Below are 27363 nucleotides of genomic sequence, written 5' to 3'. Positions count from 1 at the left end.
CTTGAATTAAAAAAAAAATTGTTTGATCTTTCACCTCACTTGATTAATTAATGATGTTTAAATACTAATTGCACCAAGAATGAGATTAGCAACCCGAGGTCCCACAACAGGTGTTATCAGAGTGAAGTTAGTTCTTGGACTAAGTTAGATGAGCGGGGTAGATCGAGTCTGATTTATTTATTTTCTCGCATGAAATTGATGTCTTTATTTGATTATATTATTATCTTTTATGCGAGTATGTTTATTTAGAAAATATATCAGACTTGACTCTTGATCAGAACTCGATCACCTGAGACAACAAGTGTATGCGAATCAGTGGGGGGAACTAAAACAAAATGGTTGAATCTGATATATTGTTGTATTGAGCACTAATCTGTTTGAATATCAAATATGCCTCAACGACCGATTACGAGACAGACAGGCATAGTTCCTTAGCCAAAACAGGAGAATGTGGCACCGAAAGTGCCACCAGCAACAGAAGTTCCTAGAATTGAATAGAGTAGTACGTATAGAGATATGATGGATGTCACAGCTACCTATAGAAACTTTATTGAAATGATTTCAGTATTTTAAACAGCCAACATTGATGGGAACTGAGAATTATATGGAGTGTGAGAGTTGTCTGGAAGATATAGAGCAGTTGTTTTAATCCATCGATTATTCATACGATCGTCGGATCCAACTTGTTGTTCATCAACTACATGACATTGCAAAAGGTTGGTGGATAGCAGGAAAGAAAGCAATGGAAAATCGAGGTACAATCATTACCAAGTCTGTATTTAAAACTGATTTTTATCAACGATTCTTCCCAGTTTCCTACAAAAAAGAGAAAGGAGCAGAGTTTGCTAGCTTGCAAAAAGGGCAGTTGAATATCAAAGAATATGTTGCCAAGTTTACAAGTCTGCTGAAATTCGCTTCCCATATAGCAGACAATGATGAAGCTCAAGCTGATCAATTCATCAATGGTTTGAATCCGGATATCTTTACTTTGGTGAATGTTGGACGACCAAATAACTTTGCCGATGCTCTTAATCGTGCAAAGGGAGCAGAAGCCGGTATACTGAAACAGAGAGGAGCACATTTTGTCCCACCGCCAGCTAGACCACCACAAGATCAGCCACATATATCACCACCACCACCTAGATTTGAGGGAGGAATTGGCAGTAGCAGAAGAGATTTCTTCAAAGCTAAAGAGAAGCAGATTAAGAAATCAGGTAGTAGTTCTTCTAGCTCTAGTGGAAAAAGAAAGTTTAAGTATGGACAGAGTTCAGGTTCCTCTGGAGTATATTGTAACAAATGTGGAGGTCGTCATGCCAGTGACCAATGCAGAGGTGTATTTGGAAGTTGCCACATTTGTAATCAGATGGGTCATTTTGCTAGAGTTTTCCCACAACGTGGTTCTGGAAGTTCACAGGTGCTGGATAATCTATATCAGTGACATAGCCAGAGAGGCAATCATCCTTTGTTCACTCATTCCAACCTCAGCCACCATCGCAGAGTCGAGCAGGAGGAAGCCAGACAGTGAGTCAACCTCCTAGGCAACAAGCTCGATTTTTTTCTTTGGCAGAGGAGCAAGCACAAGCAGCACCTGATGATGTTATTGCAGGTAACTGCTATCTTTTTGGTTATCCTAATTATGTGATAGTAGATACAGGTGCATCACACACATTTATTTCTGATCAATTTGTTGTATCACATGATTTGCCTGTTGGGCCATTAGCTATTGTAGTCTATATCTCTTCACCTTTGGGAAAAGGTACAGTATCTGTAAAATCTGTCAGGAATTTTATTCTACAGTATGAAGGCAATGTGATTGAGATAGATTTTATTGTACTCGGTTTGTCATACTTTGATTGTATTATTGTCATAGACATGTTAACCAAGTACAGGGCTGCAGTTGATTGTTTTCAGAAGGTTGTGAGATTCAGACCAGAGATCGATGACGAATTGAAGTTTTATGGTAAAGGTTCACGAGCTAGAATTCCTTTGATATTTATATTGTCTATGACTCAATTATTGCAGAAATGAGCAGAGGGATTCCTGATTTATGCTGTAGATGTGATGAAAACTAGCCCGAAGTTGGCAGATTTGTCGGTGGTTAGTGAATTCGTTGATGTCTTTCCGGATGAGATTTCAGGATTGCCTCCAGCTCGAGAGGTATACTTCAGTATTGAACTGATGTCAGGTACACAACTGATATCAAAAGCACCTTATAGAATGGCACCAGATGAATTGAAAGAATTGAAAGAACAACTAGAATATATTTTGGCTAAAGGGTACATTCGACCGAGTGTTTCACCTTTGGGCGCTCCGATTCTGTTTGTACGAAAGAAGGACGGGTCGATGAGGCTTTGTATCGATTATCGGCAACTGAATAAAGCAACGGTAAAGAATCGATATCCTTTGCCTAGAATAGATGATTTGTTTGATCAGTTGCAGGGTTCTTCAGTGTATTCCAAGATCGATCTGAGGTCTGGTTATCATCAGTTGCGAGTGCGAGATGAATATATACCCAAGACTGATTTCAGAACGACGTATGGTCATTAAGAGTTCATTGTTATGTCATTTGGTTTAACGAATACCCCGGCAGTTTTTATAGGATTGATGAATAGAATATTTTAGAGACATCTTGATGAATTTGTTATTATTTTCATTGACGATATTCTGATTTATTCAAAGAATTTATGTGAGACCTCGGTTCTAAACGACAATTAAAGGAGTAATTCAATAAGTAAGCAATTAAAAGCCAAGAGTATTTTGAGGCGCGGGCGCGCATGGCGTCCTACCCAAGCCCTCGCGTGGGCGCGCCACCCGATGCGCGGGCGCGCCTGAAGCTCTGCCCAAAACTTCCGAAACGAAGTGTGGGACGCGCGGGCGCGCATGGCCTGCTGAATTGGTTCAAAAAAAGCCTCCAAAAGTGCAGTAACATAACCAAAAGAACTCTAACATGATCCAACAAATATATATCCAACAACGTAGAATTTAAATACATAAAAGTGAAGAACACACATCGATGCTAGCTATTACAAGCCGAATACAGAATACAAGAGTTCTAACCACAAGCAAGACCACTTCCAATCCAAGTCCAAGTTCTTAACATGCTTCAAAACATAAGCTAGATTGTCATGCTAACAAGACTTCTAAACCGAGTCTCACTTCTACATCATTCCCTCAAAGCTAACCATGCCTCTTCTGACTTGATCCTGCCCCACCTGTTGCCAAGTACACATACAAAAACAAAGCAACAGCCGGATAACCGGTGAGAATGATAATCCCAGTAAAAGCAACATACAAGTAATACAACAACAAACATGCTTTCAAAACAACAACGAAATCAATAACAACGTAATGAAATGCATGTCTTTAAACCGGGATATCAAATCTGATAAACGAGGGATTGCTGCCGTGCTTTTGGGATCCCGAGGGTGAGATTACGTAACGACTCACCGACTCACCCAATCGAGGTGGTGCCACGTATCCCACTCCTCTAGACTTTGAGCAAATATAATGAGTATGCTTGCACTAGGCGAAACGACTACGACCTAGGCCACTCAATCATAGTTCCCAAACGTCTAAACAAAAAGGGCGGTTCTGCCCGCTGAAAACAAGATTGGCTCAAGATGAATGCATAACAGAAACATAAAACATGGCCATATAACAAAAGCTCAATCAAAACAACGGAACACAAGTTCCTCATGCTAGAACGAGTGTAGATGCAAGTATGTGCTTTTAAGGGAAACTCGAGAACCAACTGTCCCGAGTATGCTATCCCGCTATCGATGACTGCTTTTACCTTTCAATGTCGTAGATCCAACTCCGGACAAGCTACAACAAAAGATTGTATCAACAACTATACAACCTAAACAACAAACAACGGTTCAAGGAAATCTCTTTACCGATCTTCGTCCAACTCTTGACGAACAATGCTGCTAACATGGGCTTGACAAACTCCAAACGAATCTGTTCAGATACAAATCAAAGATCAATTACCATGTTCGACTTACAAGCCAAGTTCAACAACTCAATCACGGTTCGAAATCCTCAAAACTCAAACCGACGGCGTAACGGCTATAAACTGAACAAACCGACAACGCAGACAGCAGTTCAATAGCGATATCAACTCAATTCAATGCTAATACAACAACAACAAGACAAACCCAACAAATCTCAAAATCATGATTTTCGAAAATAGCTTCCAAAAATCATAACAATTCCGAACGTCGCTCTAATTCAAAACCGACAGATAATAAACGATCAGAACTCCGCCAAGAACAACATACTAGAATCTAGATCGATTCTAAAAACCTCCGAAAAACAAAACATATCTGATCGGAGAAATACTTATGGTATAACGGAGCTCTCACTACAGTGATCACTAATCTGCCTTCAGAAATAATTTTTAACGGCCGGATCGAGCTCGGGAGGAAATCTGGAAGCTTGGAAAAGCTTGAAGGCGTCTTCAATGGAGGAGCTCGATTTAGGGAAGAGGGTGAAATGATTTCCAAGTCAAACAAATATGTAGATAATATATAAAAATCAATATTTGCGTTTTAGTCCCTGAAATTTCCAAAATTTGCAAAAAGGACCCTGATCAAAATCAAACCGGCTCGAGAACTCTGAAATCTCTGATTAACTCAAATAATGTAGCACCAAGAACTTCTAAAATTTGAAAATCATGCCTAAAAATTATTTTCAGTATTTATATTTTAATTTTTTGAAGTTAATTGTTTAAGTTTCAGTTAAATTTAGCCTTGCTTGACTTATTTGAATTAAATGCCTTGAACTGTTTAGTTAGTAATTTTTATCCAGGCAGGCGACGACGGTGGGCTTCGGTGGTTTATTTTCAAGATTTTTAATTTTAAGATTTTAAGTTAGAGGTAAAAGAGAGGTTTTGGCCAAAAATGCAAATTTTGAATTTTTAGGGGTCAAAAAGCAATTTTATCATTTTCTTGGGTTATTTCCTAAATTTTCCATAAAATAGGATTTTATTAAATCCGGGTTAGTGGAATTTCAATTAAAATGTTGAGAGTTAAAATTTTAAATTTAGAAATTTGAAAATAGCAAAACGTTTGAGGTAAAAAGTTTTAATAGTACAAGTAGTACTTTTGCTAGTACAAGTGAAATTTTAAAACATTACACACAATACACTACACTTTTAATTTACACTATCATTAAAACATTTCAATTAAAATCAAGACACAAACCCTAACTCCCAAACCCTAGCCCTAGCCGCCCACTTCTCCCCTCTCCCTTGAAGAAGCCGTCCAACCCCTCCAGCCGCCGCCCAGCCGCCGTCCGCCGCCGCCTGCCGCCATCCCAGCCACCGAAGAAGCTCCCCTAGGTGCTTAGCTTGGTGTTTGGTTGAAGTTCCACTCTCATCTCCTCTTCTTGTTCGAAATTTGTTGGTAGATTGGTGAAGGCAAGTGTAACTATTTCTTTGGGCTAACATTCAAGCAATATCTACCCCCACCCTTAAAACTTCTTGCAATAATTTCGAAAATGCATGATGTTGTGATGTTAGGGTTTCGAATTTGGGCATTTAAGGGGCTGATTTTGCTAAATGTGTTATGGGGTTGAGTTTATGTGATTTAATGTTGAGTATATGTGCAATGACATGGATTTATATGGATGTTCTTGCCAAAATTCGAATTTTCAGAATGTATAATGTTGGAAAAACTGGCGGTCAGATCAATCACGATTGATACCCGGTGCAGCGGAAGTTTAAAATTTTTGTTATGGAACAATTCCATAGTGTGGGTATCAACCGTTCAACGATTAAATTATTGTGTGTGTAAAATTTAAATAACAGTTATTAAATTTTACCTCCAATCTCGCAACGAGATTAATGGACACCAACAGATTTGATCTGCTCTTGTTGTCTCTCCCTGGAACCGATGAACTCCTTCAATCAGGTCCACGAACAGAGGTTTAAATCCCTCTGATAGATTGCACTAGAAAATCTATCAGAAGTTTTCTGCGAAGAGATTAAACGAATCTGATTCGTTGTTCCTGACTGCAATTAAAAATCACAGACCGGAATTTCTCGGGCAGAGCAGGAAGGGGACGGCCGAAAATTCTTTGAGAGAGAAGGGTTTCGATTTTTGCTCTGTCTCAAAAATTATGACCTGTTGTGTGTAATTTCTGTACTGAAATAACTTATTTATAATGCAGGCCACTAACACCTTAGGGCCCATTAATCATAAGCTGGGGCCCGACAAGCAAAGCCCGCTCGTTCAGAAATTAATATAAAATTCATCGTGACTCCGATTGATGAACTGATTTCACCAATGTGCACAGAAACCATTTCTGCACATTTTAAAGTCAAAATAAATTTTCCTGAATCCGAATTCAGTGGTTTCCAAAAATGTCCATCCCTATGTCATTTTAGGAAATCCTACTCCCTTACTCTTATTTAAGAAGTCCAACTCCTTAGTTCATTAAATTTAACTCTTTAAATTTAACTATCTCAACGGGGATTAAAACTCCATTACACTGTGTGACCCTCAATGGTTCAGGGATACAGCTAGCCGTGGGCTCACAACTCCTTGTGACTCGAAACAACACTTTCCGACTTGCCCAACGAATCATGGTAAAGCGCCTAGCAACATCGCCCCATGATTCCCTAGGTATCACTGATAGTGCCTACAAGAACCAGTAGATTTTGGTTAGCGTACAGTACGGTCCCTTCATCCATATATCCCGATCGAATCAACAACCATTGGTATATCGAGAGTCGCTCAAGATTCGATGACTATGCAATGCATCTTGAAGATCAAATTAGTGACATCGCATGTGCTACTAAGAAACCATTTCTTAAATCACATCAAGTACTCTGGCCAGAGATTTGTCACACTAATATCTCCTCAGATCGCATAGGATATCCACACTCGCAAGTATGTGGTGAATCCTTGACAACAATGCATTGACTCCTATATGTGTCGTAACTGTACCCAATCTCGACACCTGATGACCCCCTCAGAGTCGGTAAACGAGTCAAAGCACAGTACTAGCATATAGAGTCTCCATGATGTTTCAAGTCGTAAGGACTAATGGTGTACAACCAAAACCGCGGACTTTATCCACTCGATAAGTGATAACCACTTGGAAAGTCCGGATAGGGTAGTTCGACTATTCATCCTATGAATATCCATTTGCATGCTTCGAACATCTCCATGTTCCCTACCAATGAAACGTGGTACTCCGCATCGCAAATGCTAGTCTCAAACTCGAGCGATCCTTATCCTTATTATCGGACGGCTCAATCGACTAGGAACGGTTTTAGAACATACAGTGACTATAAGATGTATTTCATGATAGACATCTCCATGTTCTACCACATCTTACATACACTATAGTATATTCAAGGTCTTTATCAAAACAACAATAGTATATCACAATATAACAATATGAAGTAATATAAAGTCATTGCCATAAAAGTGTAAATAATATTAAACAAAAGATTGTTTATACAAAGAGTCAACAAAGCCCATAGCCACACAGTTGGCTCACTGGGCACCCACTCTTACAATCTCCCACTTGCCCTATAGCCAACTAGTCATACTACGTAGACCCATTGCTTCGCGATGTTTGTCAAACAATGGTCCTGGCAAAGGCTTAGTAAGTGGATCAGCGATATTGTCTGCAGAGGCCACTCGTTCGACACTGATGTCTCCTCTTTCCACAATCTCCCGGATTATGTGGTATTTCCTCAGTACGTGTTTGGATCTTTGATGAGACCTTGGTTCCTTTGCTTGAGCAACGGCACCCGTGTTGTCGCAGTACACCGGGACTGGACCAACAAATTCAGGAATGACGCCCAACTCTTGGACTAAATTCCTCATCCAAACGGCCTCTTTAGCAGCAGCTGATGCTGCAATGTATTCAGCCTCAGTGGTGGAATCCGCTGTGGTGTCCTGCTTGGAACTCTTCCAAGAGACAGCACCGCCATTGAGCATGAACACAAATCCAGAGGTTGACTTCGAGTCATCCACATCACTTTGGAAGCTAGAGTCGGTATAGCCTTCTAGTTTGAGTTCTCGTCCTCCATAAACCATGAACATATTCTTAGTCCTTCGCAAGTACTTAAGAATGTCCTTCACGGCTTTCCAATGCATCTGACCAGGATTAGACTGATATCTGCTCGTGACACTCAGAGCAAATGCTACATCCGGTCTGGTAGATATCATCCCATACATGATACTACCTATAGCTGACGCATATGGTACATGTGTCATATTCTCTATCTCTGCATCAGTCTTGGGACACATAGACTTGGATAGAGAAACTCCATGACACATGGGTAGATGTCCTCTCTTGGACCCATCCATTGAAAACCGTTTCAATATGGTATCGATGTAGGTTGATTTAGTGAGTCCTATCATTCTCTTAGATCTATCCCTATAGATTTGTATCCCAAGAATGTAGGATGCCTCACCCAAATCCTTCATCGAAAATCTACCTGATAACCATATCTTTGTTGACTGCAACATCCCTACATCATTCCCAATGAGTAGGATGTCATCAACATAAAGTACTAAGAATGTCACCGCATCCTTAACTACTTTCTTGTACACGCACGGTTCCTCCGGGTTCTTGATGAAACCAAAATCTTTTATTGTTTCATCAAATTTCTGGTTCCAACTTCTTGATGCTTGTTTTAGACCATAAATTGATCTCTGAAGCTTGCATACCTTATGCTCGCTTCCCATGGATGTGAACCCCTCAGGCTGCTTCATATAGATTTCTTCCTTAATGTCTCCATTAAGAAAAGCAGTCTTCACATCCATTTGCCATATCTCATAGTCATACCATGCAGCTATGGCAATCAGGATTCTTATGGACTTGAACATTGCAACTGGTGAAAAGGTTTCATCATAGTCAAACTCCTTGCCTTTGAGTATAACCTTTAGCCACCAATCGCGCCTTGTAGGTCAATACCTTACCATCAGGCCCAAGCTTTCTTTTGTAGATCCATTTACACCCTATCGGAACAATTCCATCGGGAGGATCTACTAAAGACCAAACTTGGTTTGTATGCATCGAATCCAATTCTGACTGCATAGCTTCAAGCCATAAATTCGAATCCGCATCAGAAATTGCTTCCTTGAAGTTTCTTGGATCACATCCAATGTCGGGTTCATCTTGATCCCCTTCAAGAAGAAGACCATATCGAACTGGAGGTCTAGTAGTCCTTTCGGATCTTCTAGGTGCAGGCGTGTCCAGCAATGGTTCCTGAGGTGTAGGATCGTTATTTTGTATTTCGGGTTCTTCTCGAACTTCTTCGAGTTCCATCATCTCGCCTTTCTTATCCAATAAGAATTCCTTCTCCAAGAAGGTGGCATTCCTAGAAACAAACACCTTTGTTTCAGCAGGATAATAGAAATAATATCCGATAGAATTTTTCGGATACCCTACAAAATAACATAAGCTGGATCGACTATCCAACTTATCTCCCACTGTCCGCTTCACGTAAGCAGGACATCCCCAAATCCTCAAGTACGAATACTTAGGAGCTTTGCCATTCCATAACTCGTATGGTGTTTTGTCCACTGCTTTAGTGTGGACGTTGTTCAACAACAATACCGCCGTTTCAAGCGCATAGCCCCAAAACGAAGGTGGAAGCTCAGTGAAGCTCATCATAGATCGAACCATGTCCAACAAAGTTCGATTACGACGCTCCGATACACCATTAAGCTGTGGTGTCATAGGAGGAGTCCACTGAGAGAGAATCCCATTCTCTTTCAGATAGTCCAAAAACTCGGTACTCAAGTATTCTCCACCTCGATCCGATCGAAGTGCTTTAATACTTTTACCTAGCTTGTTTTCTACTTCAGCCCTGAATTCTTTGAACTTTTCAAATGCTTCAGACTTATATTTCATTAAATATAAATACCCATACCTTGAATAATCATCAGTAAAGGTAATGAAGTAGGTGTGGCCATGTTGAGTCCCTACTCTAAATGGACCACAAACATCTGTATGGATCAAATCCAACAGATTTTGACTACGCTCAGGTTTCCCCTTAAAAGGAGATTTAGTCATTTTTCCTTTTAGGCAGGATTCACAAGTAGGTAGAGAGTTAATATCAGACATATCAAACATGCCCTCTCCCACTAGCTTGTTCATCCTCCTTGAGGAAATATGACCTAGTCTAGCGTGCCAAAGGTTTGCCGGGTTTTGACTATCGATTTTCCTTTTGTTTGTTGTCGCCGGTTTGTCAATACAATTCACTGGAACGTCTTTTAGTTTTAAATTGTATAGATCGTTTTCAAGTTGTCCATTTCCAATTAAACATTCATTCTTGTAAATATTGCAAATCCCATTCACAAAATTACAAGAATAACCATCTCTATCAAGCATAGAAATAGAAATAATGTTTTTAATTAAATCTGGCACAAATAAAACATCTCTCAACAATAATTTAAAACCATTCTGCAAAATCAAACAAACATCTCCAATGGCCGTAGCTTCAACTCTGGAACCATTCCCGAGCCTCAGCTGGGTCTCACCCATTCTAAGCCTGCGACTTCTTGTCATCACCTGCAAATCATTGCAAATGTGAGATCCACATCCGGTATCCAATACCCAAGAAGTTGTATTAAGTGACATGTTTATTTCGATATAGAACATACCCTTTGCAGTTCCTAACTGCTCAAGATACTCCTTGCAGTTGCGCTTCCAATGACCCGGCTTCTTGCAGTAATGGCAAACATCCTTGGATTTTCCATTGTTTGAAGCCTTTGTCTTTTGCTTCTTCTCGGGTTCCACTTTCTTGGGTGGGGCAGAACGTTTCTTGCCCTTCATACTTGGCCCCTTCTTAGCAGAAGATGAGGAGCCCACCAAGAAAGCTGGCTTATCCTTCTTAAGTGTGGATTCATATGTAACGAGCATATTGACCATCTCTTCAAGGGTGGCCTCTATCTTGTTCATATTAAAATTTATCACGAATCCATCAAATGAAGAAGGAAGAGATAGAAGCAGCAAGTCCACATTGAGTTCATGCTCCAACACCAAATCAAGGGTCGCTAACTGTAAGAGTGGGTGCCCAGTGAGCCAACTGTGTGGCTATGGGCTTTGTTGACTCTTTGTATAAACAGTCTTTTGTTTAATATTATTTACACTTTTATGGCAATGACTTTATATTACTTCATATTGTTATATTGTGATATACTATTGTTGTTTTGATAAAGACCTTGAATATACTATAGTGTATGTAAGATGTGGTAGAACATGGAGATGTCTATCATGAAATACATCTTATAGTCACTGTATATTCTAAAACCGTTCCTAGTCGATTGAGCCGTCCGATAATAAGGATAAGGATCGCTCGAGTTTGAGACTAGCATTTGCGATGCGGAGTACCACGTTTCATTGGTAGGGAACATGGAGATGTTCGAAGCATGCAAATGGATATTCATAGGATGAATAGTCGAACTACCCTATCCGGACTTTCCAAGTGGTTATCACTTATCGAGTGGATAAAGTCCGCGGTTTTGGTTGTACACCATTAGTCCTTACGACTTGAAACATCATGGAGACTCTATATGCTAGTACTGTGCTTTGACTCGTTTACCGACTCTGAGGGGGTCATCAGGTGTCGAGATTGGGTACAGTTACGACACATATAGGAGTCAATGCATTGTTGTCAAGGATTCACCACATACTTGCGAGTGTGGATATCCTATGCGATCTGAGGAGATATTAGTGTGACAAATCTCTGGCCAGAGTACTTGATGTGATTTAAGAAATGGTTTCTTAGTAGCACATGCGATGTCACTAATTTGATCTTCAAGATGTATTGCATAGTTATCGAATCTTGAGCGACTCTCGATATACCAATGGTTGTTGATTCGATCGGGATATGGATGAAGGGACCGTACTGTACGTTAACCAAAATCTACTGGTTCTTGTAGGCACTATCAGTGATACCTAGGGAATCATGGGGCGATGTTGCTAGGCGCTTTACCATGATTCGTTGGGCAAGTTGGAAAGTGTTGTTCCGAGTCACAAGGAGTTGTGAGCCCACGGCTAGCTGTATCCCTGAACCATTGAGGGTCACACAGTGGAATGGAGTTTTAATCCCCGTTGAGATAGTTAAATTTAAAGAGTTAAATTTAATGAACTAAGGAGTTGGACTTCTTAAATAAGAGTAAGGGAGTAGGATTTCCTAAAATGACATAGGGATGGACATTTTTGGAAACCACTGAATTCGGATTCAGGAAAATTTATTTTGACTTTAAAACGTGCAGAAATGGTTTCTGTGCACGTTGGTGAAATCGTTTCATCAATAGGAGTCACGATGAATTTTATATTAATTTCTGAACGAGCGGGCTTTGCTTGTCGGGCCCCAGCTTATGACTAATGGGCCCTAAGGTGTTAGTGGCCTGCATTATAAATAAGTTATTTCAGTACAGAAATTAAACACAACAGGTCATTATTTTGAGAGACAAAAATTCGAAAAACCCTAGCCCCTATTCTCTCACAATTCGGCCGAACCCTCCCCATACTCTGCCCGAGAAATTCCGGTCTGTGATTTAGAATTGCAGTCAGGAATAACGAATCAAATTCGTGTATTCTCTTCGCAGAAAACTTCTGATAGATTTTCTAGTGCAATCTATCAGAGGGATTAAACCTCTGTTCGTGGACCTGATTGAAGGCGTTCATCGGTTCCAGGGAGAGACAACAAGAGCAGAATTGTTCTGTTGGTGTCCATTAATCTCGTTGCGAGATTTGAGGTAAAATTTATTTAATTGTTATTTAAATTTTACACACACGTAATTCAATCGATGAACGGTTGATACCCATACCATGGAAACGTTCCATGAAAATTTTTAAACTTCCGCTGCACCGGGTATCAATCGTAATTGGTCTGGGAACTCGCCAGTTTTTCCAACAGTGGTATCAGAGCCAGGTTGCTCAGATCAATCGATTGAATAATCAATTGTACAAAATTTTTGAGTCTCGGTTTTTGAAACAAAATAAATATTTTTAATAAAAAAATTTTTTTTTCCGGGGGGCGAAACCCGGGCAGCGATTGGATCGCTGCCCGGAGGGGGCAGCGATGGTCGCTGCCCCCAGGGGCGGCGCACGGCGCCGCCCAAAGGGGGCGCACGGCGCCGCCCAGGGCGGCGACCGTCGCCGCCCAGGGCGGCGCACGGCGCTGCCCAGCGCAGCGCTGTGCGCTGCCCAGCGCAGCGCTGGGCGCTGCGCAGGGCAGCGCTCGGCGCTGCCCAGGGCGGCGCACAGCGCCGCCCAGGGCGACGCACGGCGCCGCCCAGCGGCGGCGCCAGGCGCCGCCAGGGCAGCAAACGTTGCTGCCCTAAGGGGGCAGCCGGGCTGCCCCGGCCCGCCGCGCCCGGGTGCGGGCCGGCCCGGGAGTGTCCCGGGCGGCCCGCGGGAAAAAAAATTATATTTTAATTTTAATATTTAAAATTTTATTTTTGGTCCGGTCAAAAATTGTTTTTGATTGGTTCACGAGATTTCGGATCGAATTGTTCGAGTCCGTAAATTTTAAAATTGATTTTGGATAAATTTGAATTTTTGGAAAATTTTAATATTTTATCCGTAAATTGAATTTTGAAATCAATTATTTTGGTACAATTGATGATAAGATATGATCTTATGATATATTAGATAAAATATGATTTTATTTGTAAAATTGGATTTTATAGATAAAATATGATTTTATTTGATATGGAGATAAAATATGATTTTATATGTGAAATGTGATTTTATATATAAAATATGATTTTATCTTGTTTAAATTTGAATTGCCACAGCATGTTATCCAATAAATTAATTTTGAATTAAATGTTATTGGATAAGGATGATCGATTGCCATGACCAATTTTGTAGGTGTATGTTAGGAATTTACATTTTGTCTTTATTGTTGTTGGTTTTATTAATGGGCCTGGTTTATGGCCCGATATGAATGTCATATGTAATAAAAGTGGGCTTGGTTTATAGCCCGTTCCCACCCCCTAAAAATGTATCCCCTACTTGTCATTGTTATTTAATTGTAAATACATTAGATTTAGTGGGAGATCAAGATTTGAAGATGGTGGGCCAGCAGACAATGAAGACTGAAGAAATGTAAATTGGAAGCATATGTAATAGGATTGCATTTGCATACTGCATATTACCTAGGATTGGACTAAGACCCGTGATTGGCAACCACGGGTCAATTAGAAATGGAATCGATCATCCTATATAATATGTGATATTATGATTGTATGCATGTTTAGACATAAATTGCGTGAATCCGGCAATGCATGCAATAAATTAAATATGATGAGACAAATATTTTTATAAATAAAATCCCTCATTTTAAATATGATTTAAAATTTATATCAAGATAAATAAAGGAAATTTAAATATTGTTTAAATGTTCCTACCTTCCATCAACGGTCAATGTATGTGATGCTACCCGCGGATACGGTCCGGCTCATATTATTGGGGGGGCCCGTCCGTCGGAAAGCTGTACATTGGATCGACAAATGTTGTAAGTTGGGTGGAACTCCCATGGGATCGGCTCATATTATTGGGGGATCCACATGGCGGACCGTCCATCACAACTTAATATTGATGGGTCATCTTGACATGTCACTTTAAACGGCGTCATATTATTGGGCCCTTATTGGACATGAGGTAAACACATGGGGGTTGCTTTGGAAGCAATTGGGCTCTACCTTTTGAGAATTATGGTTGGCTGATATTATTCGGGACCATAAGTTTGTCAATTGGACTCCATGTTCTCACTAAGGAAAAAGTTTCCCGTTTTCACTAGAGGGTGGTGAAATCGTTAAAATAGTGGGAGTGAGATTCATAAAATTAAATTCGCCTATTTTATGTCTTAGTAAATTGTTAAACAATCATTGATATATGTCTGTTTTTCCTTTTCAGTATTTCATACAATGAATTCGCGAAATCCTTTATTCTCGATCCTCGAACAAAACAAGCTGACTGGCGCCAACTATACGGAATGGTTCCGGAAGTTGAAGATTGTCTTAACTTCGGAGAAAATGCTCTACGTGTTAGAGAAAGCACCTCCGAAGGAAGCACCAGCTGACATAAGTCCGGAGGAATTGGCCAAACTTGATGCATGGTGTGACCATGACATCAAGACCAAATGCTATATGCAAGCCTCGATGTCTGATGAACTCCAGAGGCGATTTGAGGACACGGTGAATGCTGCTGACATTCACACGCAACTCAAGGAACTTTTTGGGGCTCAGTCGAGGGCTGAAAGGTTCTCTACTGTTAAGGAGTTGATGACGTGCCGCATGCGTGAAGGGACTTCGGTCCGTGATCATGGGGTACGAGTGATTTGGCTCATACAGAAGTTAGCGACCCTAGATTTGGTGTTGGAGCATGAACTCAATGTGGACTTGCTGCTTCTATCTCTTCCTTCTTCATTTGATGGATTCGTGATAAATTTTAATATGAACAAGATAGAGGCCACCCTTGAAGAGATGGTCAATATGCTCGTTACATATGAATCCACACTTAAGAAGGATAAGCCAGCTTTCTTGGTGGGCTCCTCATCTTCTGCAAAGAAGGGGCCAAGTATGAAGGGCAAGAAACGTTCTGCCCCACCCAAGAAAGTGGAACCCGAGAAGAAGCAAAAGACAAAGGCTTCAAACGATGGAAAATCCAAGGATGTTTGCCATTACTGCAAGAAGCCGGGTCATTGGAAGCGCAACTGCAAGGAGTATCTTGAGCAGTTGGGAACTGCAAAGGGTATGTTCTATATCGAAATAAACATGTCACTTAATACAACTTCTTGGGTATTGGATACCGGATGTGGATCTCACATTTGCAATGATTTGCAGGTGATGACAAGAAGTCGCAGGCTTAGAATGGGTGAGACCCAGCTGAGGCTCGGGAATGGTTCCAGAGTTGAAGCTACGGCCATTGGAGATGTTTGTTTGATTTTGCAGAACGGTTTTAAATTATTGTTGAGAGATGTTTTATTTGTGCCAGATTTAATTAAAAACATTATTTCTATTTCTATGCTTGATAGAGATGGTTATTCTTGTAATTTTGTGAATGGGATTTGCAGTATTTACAAGAATGAATGTTTAATTGGAAATGGACAACTTGAAAACGATCTATACAATTTAAAACTAAAAGACGTTCCAGTAAATTGTATTGACAAACCGGCGACAACAAACAAAAGGAAAATCGATAGTCAAAACCCGGCAAACCTATGGCACGCTAGGCTAGGTCATATTTCCTCAAGGAGGATGAACAAGCTAGTGGGAGAGGGCATGTTTGATATGTCTGATATTAACTCTCTACCTACTTGTGAATCCTGCCTAAAAGGGAAAATGACTAAATCTCCTTTTAAGGGGAAACCTGAGCGTAGTCAGAATCTGTTGGATTTGATCCATACAGATGTTTGTGGTCCATTTAGAGTAGGGACTCAACATGGCCACACCTACTTCATTACCTTTACTGATGATTATTCAAGGTATGGGTATTTATATTTAATGAAATATAAGTCTGAAGCATTTGAAAAGTTCAAAGAATTCAAGGCTGAAGTAGAAAACAAGCTAGGTAAAAGTATTAAAGCACTTCGATCGGATCGAGGTGGAGAATACTTGAGTACCGAGTTTTTGGACTATCTGAAAGAGAATGGGATTCTCTCTCAGTGGACTCCTCCTATGACACCACAGCTTAATGGTGTATCGGAGCGTCGTAATCGAACTTTGTTGGACATGGTTCGATCCATGATGAGCTTCACTGAGCTTCCACCTTCGTTTTGGGGCTATGCGCTTGAAACGGCGGTATTGTTGTTGAATAACGTCCACACTAAAGCAGTGGACAAAACACCATACGAGTTATGGAATGGCAAAGCTCCTAAGTATTCATACTTGAGGATTTGGGGATGTCCTGCTTACGTAAAGCGGACAGTGGGAGATAAGTTGGATAGTCGATCCAGCTTGTGTTATTTTGTGGGGTATCCGAAGAATTCAATCGGATATTATTTCTATTATCCTGCTGAAACAAAGGTGTTTGTTTCTAGGAATGCCACCTTCTTGGAGAAGGAATTCTTATTGGATAAGAAAGGCGAGATGATGGAACTCGAAGAAGTTCGAGAAGAACCCGAAATACAAAATAACGATCCCACACCTCAGGAACCATTGCTGGACACGCCTGCACCTAGAAGATCCGAGAGGACTTCTAGACCTCCAGTTCGATATGGTCTTCTTCTTGAAGAGGGTCAAGATGAACCCCACATTGGATGTGATCCAAGAAGCTTCAAGGAAGCAATTTCTGATGCGGATTCGAATTTATGGCTTGAAGCTATGCAGTCAGAATTGGATTCGATGCATACTAACCAAGTCTGGTCTTTAGTGGATCCTCCCGATGGAATTGTTCCAATAGGGTGTAAATGGATCTACAAAAGAAATCTTGGGCCTGATGGTAAGGTATTGACCTACAAGGCGCGATTGGTGGCGAAAGGTTACACTCAAAGGCAAGGAGTTGACTATGATGAAACCTTTTCACCAGTCGCAATGTTCAAGTCCATAAGAATCCTAATTGCCATAGCTGCATGGTATGACTATGAGATATGGCAGATGGATGTGAAGACTGCTTTTCTTAATGGAGACATTAAGGAAGAAATCTATATGAAGCAGCCTGAGGGGTACACATCCATGGGAAGCGAGCATAAGGTATGCAAGCTTCAGAGATCAATTTATGGTCTAAAACAAGCATCAAGAAGTTGGAACCAGAAATTTGATGAAACAATTAAAGACTTTGGTTTCATCAAGAACCCGGAGGAACCTTGCGTGTACAAGAAAGTAGTTAAGGATGCGGTGACATTCTTAGTACTTTATGTTGATGACATCCTACTCATTGGGAATGATGTAGGGATGTTGCAGTCAACAAAGATATGGTTATCAGGTAGATTTTCGATGAAGGATTTGGGTGAGGCATCCTACATTCTTGGGATACAGATCTATAGGGATAGATCTAAGAGAATGATAGGACTCACTCAATCAACCTACATCGATACCATATTGAAACGGTTTTCAATGGATGGGTCCAAGAGAGGACATCTACCCATGTGTCATGGAGTTTCTCTATCCAAGTCTATGTGTCCCAAGACTGATGCAGAGATAGAGAATATGACACATGTACCATATGCGTCAGCTATAGGTAGTATCATGTATGGGATGATATCTACCAGACCGGATGTAGCATTTGCTCTGAGTGTCACGAGCAGATATCAGTCTAATCCTGGTCAGATGCATTGGAAAGCCGTGAAGGACATTCTTAAGTACTTGCGAAGGACTAAGAATATGTTCATGGTTTATGGAGGACGAGAACTCAAACTGGAAGGCTATACCGACTCTAGCTTCCAAAGTGATGTGGATGACTCGAAGTCAACCTCTGGATTTGTGTTCATGCTCAATGGTGGTGCTGTCTCTTGGAAGAGTTCCAAGCAGGACACCACAGCGGATTCCACCACTGAGGCTGAATACATTGCAGCATCAGCTGCTGCTAAAGAGGCCGTTTGGATGAGGAATTTCGTCCAAGAGTTGGGCGTCATTCCTGAATTTGTTGGTCCAGTCCCGGTGTACTGCGACAACACGGGTGCCGTTGCTCAAGCAAAGGAACCAAGGTCTCATCAAAGATCCAAACACGTACTGAGGAAATACCACATAATCCGGGAGATTGTGGAAAGAGGAGACATCAGTGTCGAACGAGTGGCCTCTGCAGACAATATCGCTGATCCACTTACTAAGCCTTTGCCAGGACCATTGTTTGACAAACATCGCGAAGCAATGGGTCTACGTAGTATGACTAGTTGGCTATAGGGCAAGTGGGAGATTGTAAGAGTGGGTGCCCAGTGAGCCAACTGTGTGGCTATGGGCTTTGTTGACTCTTTGTATAAACAGTCTTTTGTTTAATATTATTTACACTTTTATGGCAATGACTTTATATTACTTCATATTGTTATATTGTGATATACTATTGTTGTTTTGATAAAGACCTTGAATATACTATAGTGTATGTAAGATGTGGTAGAACATGGAGATGTCTATCATGAAATACATCTTATAGTCACTGTATATTCTAAAACCGTTCCTAGTCGATTGAGCCGTCCGATAATAAGGATAAGGATCGCTCGAGTTTGAGACTAGCATTTGCGATGCGGAGTACCACGTTTCATTGGTAGGGAACATGGAGATGTTCGAAGCATGCAAATGGATATTCATAGGATGAATAGTCGAACTACCCTATCCGGACTTTCCAAGTGGTTATCACTTATCGAGTGGATAAAGTCCGCGGTTTTGGTTGTACACCATTAGTCCTTACGACTTGAAACATCATGGAGACTCTATATGCTAGTACTGTGCTTTGACTCGTTTACCGACTCTGAGGGGGTCATCAGGTGTCGAGATTGGGTACAGTTACGACACATATAGGAGTCAATGCATTGTTGTCAAGGATTCACCACATACTTGCGAGTGTGGATATCCTATGCGATCTGAGGAGATATTAGTGTGACAAATCTCTGGCCAGAGTACTTGATGTGATTTAAGAAATGGTTTCTTAGTAGCACATGCGATGTCACTAATTTGATCTTCAAGATGTATTGCATAGTTATCGAATCTTGAGCGACTCTCGATATACCAATGGTTGTTGATTCGATCGGGATATATGGATGAAGGGACCGTACTGTACGTTAACCAAAATCTACTGGTTCTTGTAGGCACTATCAGTGATACCTAGGGAATCATGGGGCGATGTTGCTAGGCGCTTTACCATGATTCGTTGGGCAAGTTGGAAAGTGTTGTTCCGAGTCACAAGGAGTTGTGAGCCCACGGCTAGCTGTATCCCTGAACCATTGAGGGTCACACAGTGTAATGGAGTTTTAATCCCCGTTGAGATAGTTAAATTTAAAGAGTTAAATTTAATGAACTAAGGAGTTGGACTTCTTAAATAAGAGTAAGGGAGTAGGATTTCCTAAAATGACATAGGGATGGACATTTTTGGAAACCACTGAATTCGGATTCAGGAAAATTTATTTTGACTTTAAAACGTGCAGAAATGGTTTCTGTGCACGTTGGTGAAATCGTTTCATCAATAGGAGTCACGATGAATTTTATATTAATTTCTGAACGAGCGGGCTTTGCTTGTCGGGCCCCAGCTTATGACTAATGGGCCCTAAGGTGTTAGTGGCCTGCATTATAAATAAGTTATTTCAGTACAGAAATTAAACACAACAGGTCATTATTTTGAGAGACAAAAATTCGAAAAACCCTAGCCCCTATTCTCTCACAATTCGGCCGAACCCTCCCCATACTCTGCCCGAGAAATTCCGGTCTGTGATTTAGAATTGCAGTCAGGAATAACGAATCAAATTCGTGTATTCTCTTCGCAGAAAACTTCTGATAGATTTTCTAGTGCAATCTATCAGAGGGATTAAACCTCTGTTCGTGGACCTGATTGAAGGCGTTCATCGGTTCCAGGGAGAGACAACAAGAGCAGAATTGTTCTGTTGGTGTCCATTAATCTCGTTGCGAGATTTGAGGTAAAATTTATTTAATTGTTATTTAAATTTTACACACACGTAATTCAATCGATGAACGGTTGATACCCATACCATGGAAACGTTCCATGAAAATTTTTAAACTTCCGCTGCACCGGGTATCAATCGTAATTGGTCTGGGAACTCGCCAGTTTTCCAACACTAACTTCTGTATGAGCCAAATCACTCGTACCCCATGATCACGGACCGAAGTCCCTTCACGCATGCGGCACGTCATCAACTCCTTAACAGTAGAGAACCTTTCAGCCCTCGACTGAGCCCCAAAAAGTTCCTTGAGTTGCGCGTGAATGTCAGCAGCATTCACCGTGTCCTCAAATCGCCTCTGGAGTTCATCAGACATCGAGGCTTGCATATAGCATTTGGTCTTGATGTCATGGTCACACCATGCATCAAGTTTGGCCAATTCCTCCGGACTTATGTCAGCTGGTGCTTCCTTCGGAGGTGCTTTCTCTAACACGTAGAGCATTTTCTCCGAAGTTAAGACAATCTTCAACTTCCGGAACCATTCCGTATAGTTGGCGCCAGTCAGCTTGTTTTGTTCGAGGATCGAGAATAAAGGATTTCGCGAATTCATTGTATGAAATACTGAAAAGGAAAACAGACATATATCAATGATTGTTTAACAATTTACTAAGACATAAAATAGGCGAATTTAATTTTATGAATCTCACTCCCACTATTTTAACGATTTCACCACCCTCTAGTGAAAACGGGAAACTTTTTCCTTAGTGAGAACATGGAGTCCAATTGACAAACTTATGGTCCCGAATAATATCAGCCAACCATAATTCTCAAAAGGTAGAGCCCAATTGCTTCCAAAGCAACCCCCATGTGTTTACCTCATGTCTAATAAGGGCCCAATAATATGACGCCGTTTAAAGTGACATGTCAAGATGACCCATCAATATTAAGTTGTGATGGACGGTCGCCATGTGGATCCCCCAATAATATGAGCCGATCCCATGGGAGTTCCACCCAACTTACAACATTTGTCGATCCAATGTACAGCTTTCCGACGGACGGGCCCCCCCAATAATATGAGCCGGACCGTATCCGCGGGTAGCATCACATACATTGACCGTTGATGGAAGGTAGGAACATTTAAACAATATTTAAATTTCCTTTATTTATCTTGATATAAATTTTAAATCATATTTAAAATGAGGGATTTTTAATTATAAAAATATTTGTCTCATCATATTTAATTTATTGCATGCATTGCCGGATTCACGCAATTTATGTCTAAACATGCATACAATTATAATATCACATATTATATAGGATGATCGATTCCATTTCTAATTGACCCGTGGTTGCCAATCACGGGTCTTAGTCCAATCCTAGGTAATATGCAGTATGCAAATGCAATCCTATTACATATGCTTCCAATTTACATTTCTTCAGTCTTCATTGTCTGCTGGGCCCACCATCTTCAAATCTTGATCTCCCACTAAATCTAATGTATTTACAATAAATAACAATGACAAGTAGGGGATACATTTTTAGGGGGTGGGAACGGGCTATAAACCAAGCCCACTTTTATTACATATGACATTCATATCGGGCCATAAACCAGGCCCATTAATAAAACCAACAATAATAAAGACAAAATGTAAATTCCTAACATACACCTACAAAATTGGTCATGGCAATCGATCATCCTTATCCAATAACATTTAATTCAAAATTAATTTATTGGATAACATGCTGTGGCAATTCAAATTTAAACAAGATAAAATCATATTTTATATATAAAATCTCATTTCACATATAAAATCATATTTTATCTCTATATCAAATAAAATCATATTTTATCTATAAAATCCAATTTTACAAATAAAATCATATTTTACTTAATATATCATAAGATCATATCTTATCATCAATTGTACCAAAATAATTGATTTCAAAATTCAATTTACGGATAAAATATTAAAATTTTCCAAAAATTCAAATTTATCCAAAATCAATTTTAAAATTTACGGATTCGAACAATTCGATCCGAAATCTCGTGAACCAATCAAAAACAATTTTTGACCGGACCAAAAATAAAATTTTAAATATTAAAATTAATAAAAATATAATTTTTCCCGCGGGCCGCCCGGGACACTCCCGGGCCGGCCCGCACCCGGGGCGCGGGCCGGGGGCAGCCCGGCTGCCCCCTTAGGGCAGTGCCGTGCGCTGCCCTGGGCGGCGCCGAGCGCCGCCCCTGGGCAGCGCCGAGCGCTGCCCTGCGCAGCGCCCAGCGCTGCGCTGGGCAGCGCACAGCGCTGCCCTGGGCGGCGACGGTCGCCGCCTTGGGCGGCGCCGTGCGCCCCCTTTGGGCGGCGCCGTGCGCCGCCCGGGGCAGCAACAATTGCTGCCCCACCGGGCAGCGATCCAATCGCTGCCCGGGTTTTGCCCCGAAAAAAATTTTTATTTATTTAAAAATATTTATTTTGTTTCAAAAACCGAGACTCAAAAATTTTGTACAATTGATTAATTTAATCGTTTGATCTGAGCAACCTGGCTTTGATACCACTGTTGGAAAAACTGGCGGTCAGATCAATCACGATTGATACCCGGTGCAGCGGAAGTTTAAAATTTTTGTTATGGAACAATTCCATAGTGTGGGTATCAACCGTTCAACGATTAAATTATTGTGTGTGTAAAATTTAAATAACAGTTATTAAATTTTACCTCCAATCTCGCAACGAGATTAATGGACACCAACAGATTTGATCTGCTCTTGTTGTCTCTCCTGGAACCGATGAACTCCTTCAATCAGGTCCACGAACAGAGGTTTAAATCCCTCTGATAGATTGCACTAGAAAATCTATCAGAAGTTTTCTGCGAAGAGATTAAACGAATCTGATTCGTTGTTCCTGACTGCAATTAAAAATCACAGACCGGAATTTCTCGGGCAGAGCAGGAAGGGGACGGCCGAAAATTCTTTGAGAGAGAAGGGTTTCGATTTTTGCTCTGTCTCAAAAATTATGACCTGTTGTGTGTAATTTCTGTACTGAAATAACTTATTTATAATGCAGGCCACTAACACCTTAGGGCCCATTAATCATAAGCTGGGGCCCGACAAGCAAAGCCCGCTCGTTCAGAAATTAATATAAAATTCATCGTGACTCCGATTGATGAACTGATTTCACCAATGTGCACAGAAACCATTTCTGCACATTTTAAAGTCAAAATAAATTTTCCTGAATCCGAATTCAGTGGTTTCCAAAAATGTCCATCCCTATGTCATTTTAGGAAATCCTACTCCCTTACTCTTATTTAAGAAGTCCAACTCCTTAGTTCATTAAATTTAACTCTTTAAATTTAACTATCTCAACGGGGATTAAAACTCCATTACACTGTGTGACCCTCAATGGTTCAGGGATACAGCTAGCCGTGGGCTCACAACTCCTTGTGACTCGGAACAACACTTTCCGACTTGCCCAACGAATCATGGTAAAGCGCCTAGCAACATCGCCCCATGATTCCCTAGGTATCACTGATAGTGCCTACAAGAACCAGTAGATTTTGGTTAGCGTACAGTACGGTCCCTTCATCCATATATCCCGATCGAATCAACAACCATTGGTATATCGAGAGTCGCTCAAGATTCGATGACTATGCAATGCATCTTGAAGATCAAATTAGTGACATCGCATGTGCTACTAAGAAACCATTTCTTAAATCACATCAAGTACTCTGGCCAGAGATTTGTCACACTAATATCTCCTCAGATCGCATAGGATATCCACACTCGCAAGTATGTGGTGAATCCTTGACAACAATGCATTGACTCCTATATGTGTCGTAACTGTACCCAATCTCGACACCTGATGACCCCCTCAGAGTCGGTAAACGAGTCAAAGCACAGTACTAGCATATAGAGTCTCCATGATGTTTCAAGTCGTAAGGACTAATGGTGTACAACCAAAACCGCGGACTTTATCCACTCGATAAGTGATAACCACTTGGAAAGTCCGGATAGGGTAGTTCGACTATTCATCCTATGAATATCCATTTGCATGCTTCGAACATCTCCATGTTCCCTACCAATGAAACGTGGTACTCCGCATCGCAAATGCTAGTCTCAAACTCGAGCGATCCTTATCCTTATTATCGGACGGCTCAATCGACTAGGAACGGTTTTAGAACATACAGTGACTATAAGATGTATTTCATGATAGACATCTCCATGTTCTACCACATCTTACATACACTATAGTATATTCAAGGTCTTTATCAAAACAACAATAGTATATCACAATATAACAATATGAAGTAATATAAAGTCATTGCCATAAAAGTGTAAATAATATTAAACAAAAGATTGTTTATACAAAGAGTCAACAAAGCCCATAGCCACACAGTTGGCTCACTGGGCACCCACTCTTACATATAAGGACCTAAATTTCGAAATTTTGCATGTGTAGGGGCTGAAATTTAATTGATGTTTAAGTATTTAATGGTCTTGCATTGGTCTTGATTGATTGTTCAACATTTTGGAGTTTTGATGGTTAATTCTTGATGTTCTTGATATGTGTTGTGAAAGTGTGGACTGAGTGTAGCCCAAGTGTTTGGGAAAAGTCCTAAGAGAGGTTATTTGAGGTGTTTGGGTGTTTGGTGTGGAGATAAGTTGAGGAAAGTGGGCTAAGTGTTTGAATTGTTGGAATTGGAGGTGTGTGGGGTGCAGGGCAGTACTGTTCACGGGGCAGGGCAGGGCTGGTCTGAGGTCTGGGCAGTGTTTGGTCTGAACCATAGTAAAGTTCGTGTCGTTGTGGTCGCGTCGATATAAAATGGGCTCGATTCGGATAAGAATTGAGTGAGTTATGGATTTTTCAAAATTGGGTGTAAGTGCAGATTTTTCCTTTGAATAGGGGCTGTCCGATTTTTGTGTTTTGTAAATTTGCTCTTTTGATCTTTTGATGATACCACCTATTCCTTGGGATGATTTGGAGTGTTTGTTGAGTGTCGGTTCAAGCGGGACGGGTTTTGGATAAGGCATGACAAAGTTAAGGGCTTTTCGGTTTACTTGCTCGAGTTAAGTCAAGTTTGAGGATTTTGTTGGGTAAGTTGTCTTCTTTGGACTTAGGGGCAGCCACTCATCCACCTTAAACTCACATTTTCGAGTCGAGTCTCATGTCTTAAAGATTGCTTATTCGTGTGCATTTGACGTGTTCTTGAGTTTAATAAAGAAAAAGGAAGTTTACTTGTTTGCATGCCATTTAATGTATGAGTTGAGTCTTTATAAATGAAAAGGGAAAAGAAAGCAAATATTTTTGAATAAAGTGATCTGTTTGTGACAAGAGGGGTGTTGCTAGGCCGGGGGATGCCTCGGTCTACTCACCAAGAGGTTATAGAGGTTAGGCAAGGAGCAAGAGACATCTTGTTTACCCTTGCCACAGAGGGGCAATGTGGGATCGGGAGGCATCTCGGTCTCCTTGCCATAGAGGGGTCAAGTTCGTCGGGAGAAATCTCGTCGTCTTGCCGGCATAGTGCACTGCAGCCATGATCATGATCGAAACAGAGGGTCACAAATCAGGGATCGATTTCTAAGAGGAAAAAGTAAAGAAAAGTTTAAAAGTTAAAGTTTCACAATTTTAGTTGACTCGTTTTGCATTGATGTCAGTCTTTCAGTTATGCATGAGTCCAAGTTGAATGTTATGAAAGTTAAAGTTTACCATAGTGTGAGTTCATTAATGCATGATTTCTATATCTTTCTAGTTTCATGCATATTACAGTTTAAGTTGAGTTTTTGCATCACGTATTTTAAACCCTTGTTATTATCCTAGTTATGCTTGTTGAGTCTTTAGACTCACTATGCTTGAATGTTTGCAGGTGAGGATTTTGTGGAGGAGACGGAGGGGCGTGGTCTACTGGGATGAGGCCATCGGTAGTGCGAGGCCCAGTGACCGTTGCTTCCTTTTAGTTTATGTTTTTCCGCACAGTTATCGAATTTGTAATAATGAAGTATTATTTGAGATCTTTTAGTATTTATAGCCAGGATGTGCATTCCCTGTGCTACAGCTTATGTTTTAAAGTACGTTTTCCGCTTTTGCAAGTTTATGATTATCGTTGGAATTAATTTTAAATGCTTTAGTTTAATTTATGCTGTAACCGGGAGGTGGTTACTAGGATTGCATGTTTATGTTTAACGCACTTAAGTTTTGAAGTCAATTTTCTTTCCTTATTTAAATTGCTGTTTGAGTCTTGATGGCTTATTTGTTTTACAAATAGGTCATGGCAAAATTTTTAAAAATCCGTAATTTTCCTTTATTTTAATTATAGTCTAGTAGCGAGTAGTTAGGGTCGTTTCAGTTGGTATCAGAGCACGGTCTTGGTTTGGGCTGAGCCTACTGCCGGTTGCTGAAACTCAGAGGATCTCGCCTCAAAGTCTGTATGATTTAAGTTTAATGTCTCTATCTGTTTAAGTTTTGATGTATTAGTTTCTTGAGTTATTGAGAAGTTTAAATTTGAAGTAAAAATATTTTCTAAGGCATGAAATTTGAATGTTGGATTTTCTCAATGCGTTTAGATGGCTCGTCATCGTGATCCGCGTGCAGTTACGCCTCCACCGCCTCCACCGGCGCCGCAGGTGGATATAGGAGGGCAGGTGCTAGCAGGATTGGCCCGTATCCTCGAGCGTCATGTGGATGCTCCTGTTGCTAGATCGGAGACTACTTATGAGCAGTTTCGGAAGATGAATCCGAAGGACTTCACTGGCACCACTGATCCGTTGATAGAGGAGGGTTGGATCTGCTCCCTTGAGGTGATCTTTCACTATATGCAGATGGGAGATCCAGATAGAGTGA

At 40.7% G+C, this 27363-nt stretch overlaps 1 protein-coding gene across 1 annotated transcript; it reads left to right on the top strand.

The window, feature by feature from the left end:
- The first annotated feature begins 742 nt into the window (after positions 1-742).
- LOC140886528 (uncharacterized) lies at positions 743-27363 on the top strand. The gene is made up of 6 exons (XM_073293129.1): positions 743-1414; positions 1498-1606; positions 1649-1837; positions 2033-2385; positions 27087-27286; positions 27342-27363. Exons 1-6 carry the CDS (start codon positions 743-745, stop codon positions 27361-27363), a joined length of 1545 nt encoding a protein of 514 aa, XP_073149230.1.

This window comes from Henckelia pumila, chromosome 3 (assembly GCF_033568475.1).
Source record: "Henckelia pumila isolate YLH828 chromosome 3, ASM3356847v2, whole genome shotgun sequence".
Lineage (NCBI taxonomy): Eukaryota > Viridiplantae > Streptophyta > Magnoliopsida > Lamiales > Gesneriaceae > Henckelia > Henckelia pumila.
The sequence above is the reverse complement of the archived record's forward strand: the minus strand, read 5'-3'. Positions and strand labels throughout refer to the sequence as shown.

Bases quoted from the DNA above. Each gene is read 5' to 3' on its own strand.
- LOC140886528 (XM_073293129.1), top strand. From the start codon at position 743: ATGGAAAATCGAGGTACAATCATTACCAAGTCTGTATTTAAAACTGAT. The intron at 2,386-27,086 runs GTAAAGAATCGA...CAATGCGTTTAG, and splicing joins GGCAACTGAATAAAGCAACG to ATGGCTCGTCATCGTGATCC. The intron at 27,287-27,341 runs GTTGATAGAGGA...CACTATATGCAG, and splicing joins TTCACTGGCACCACTGATCC to ATGGGAGATCCAGATAGAGT.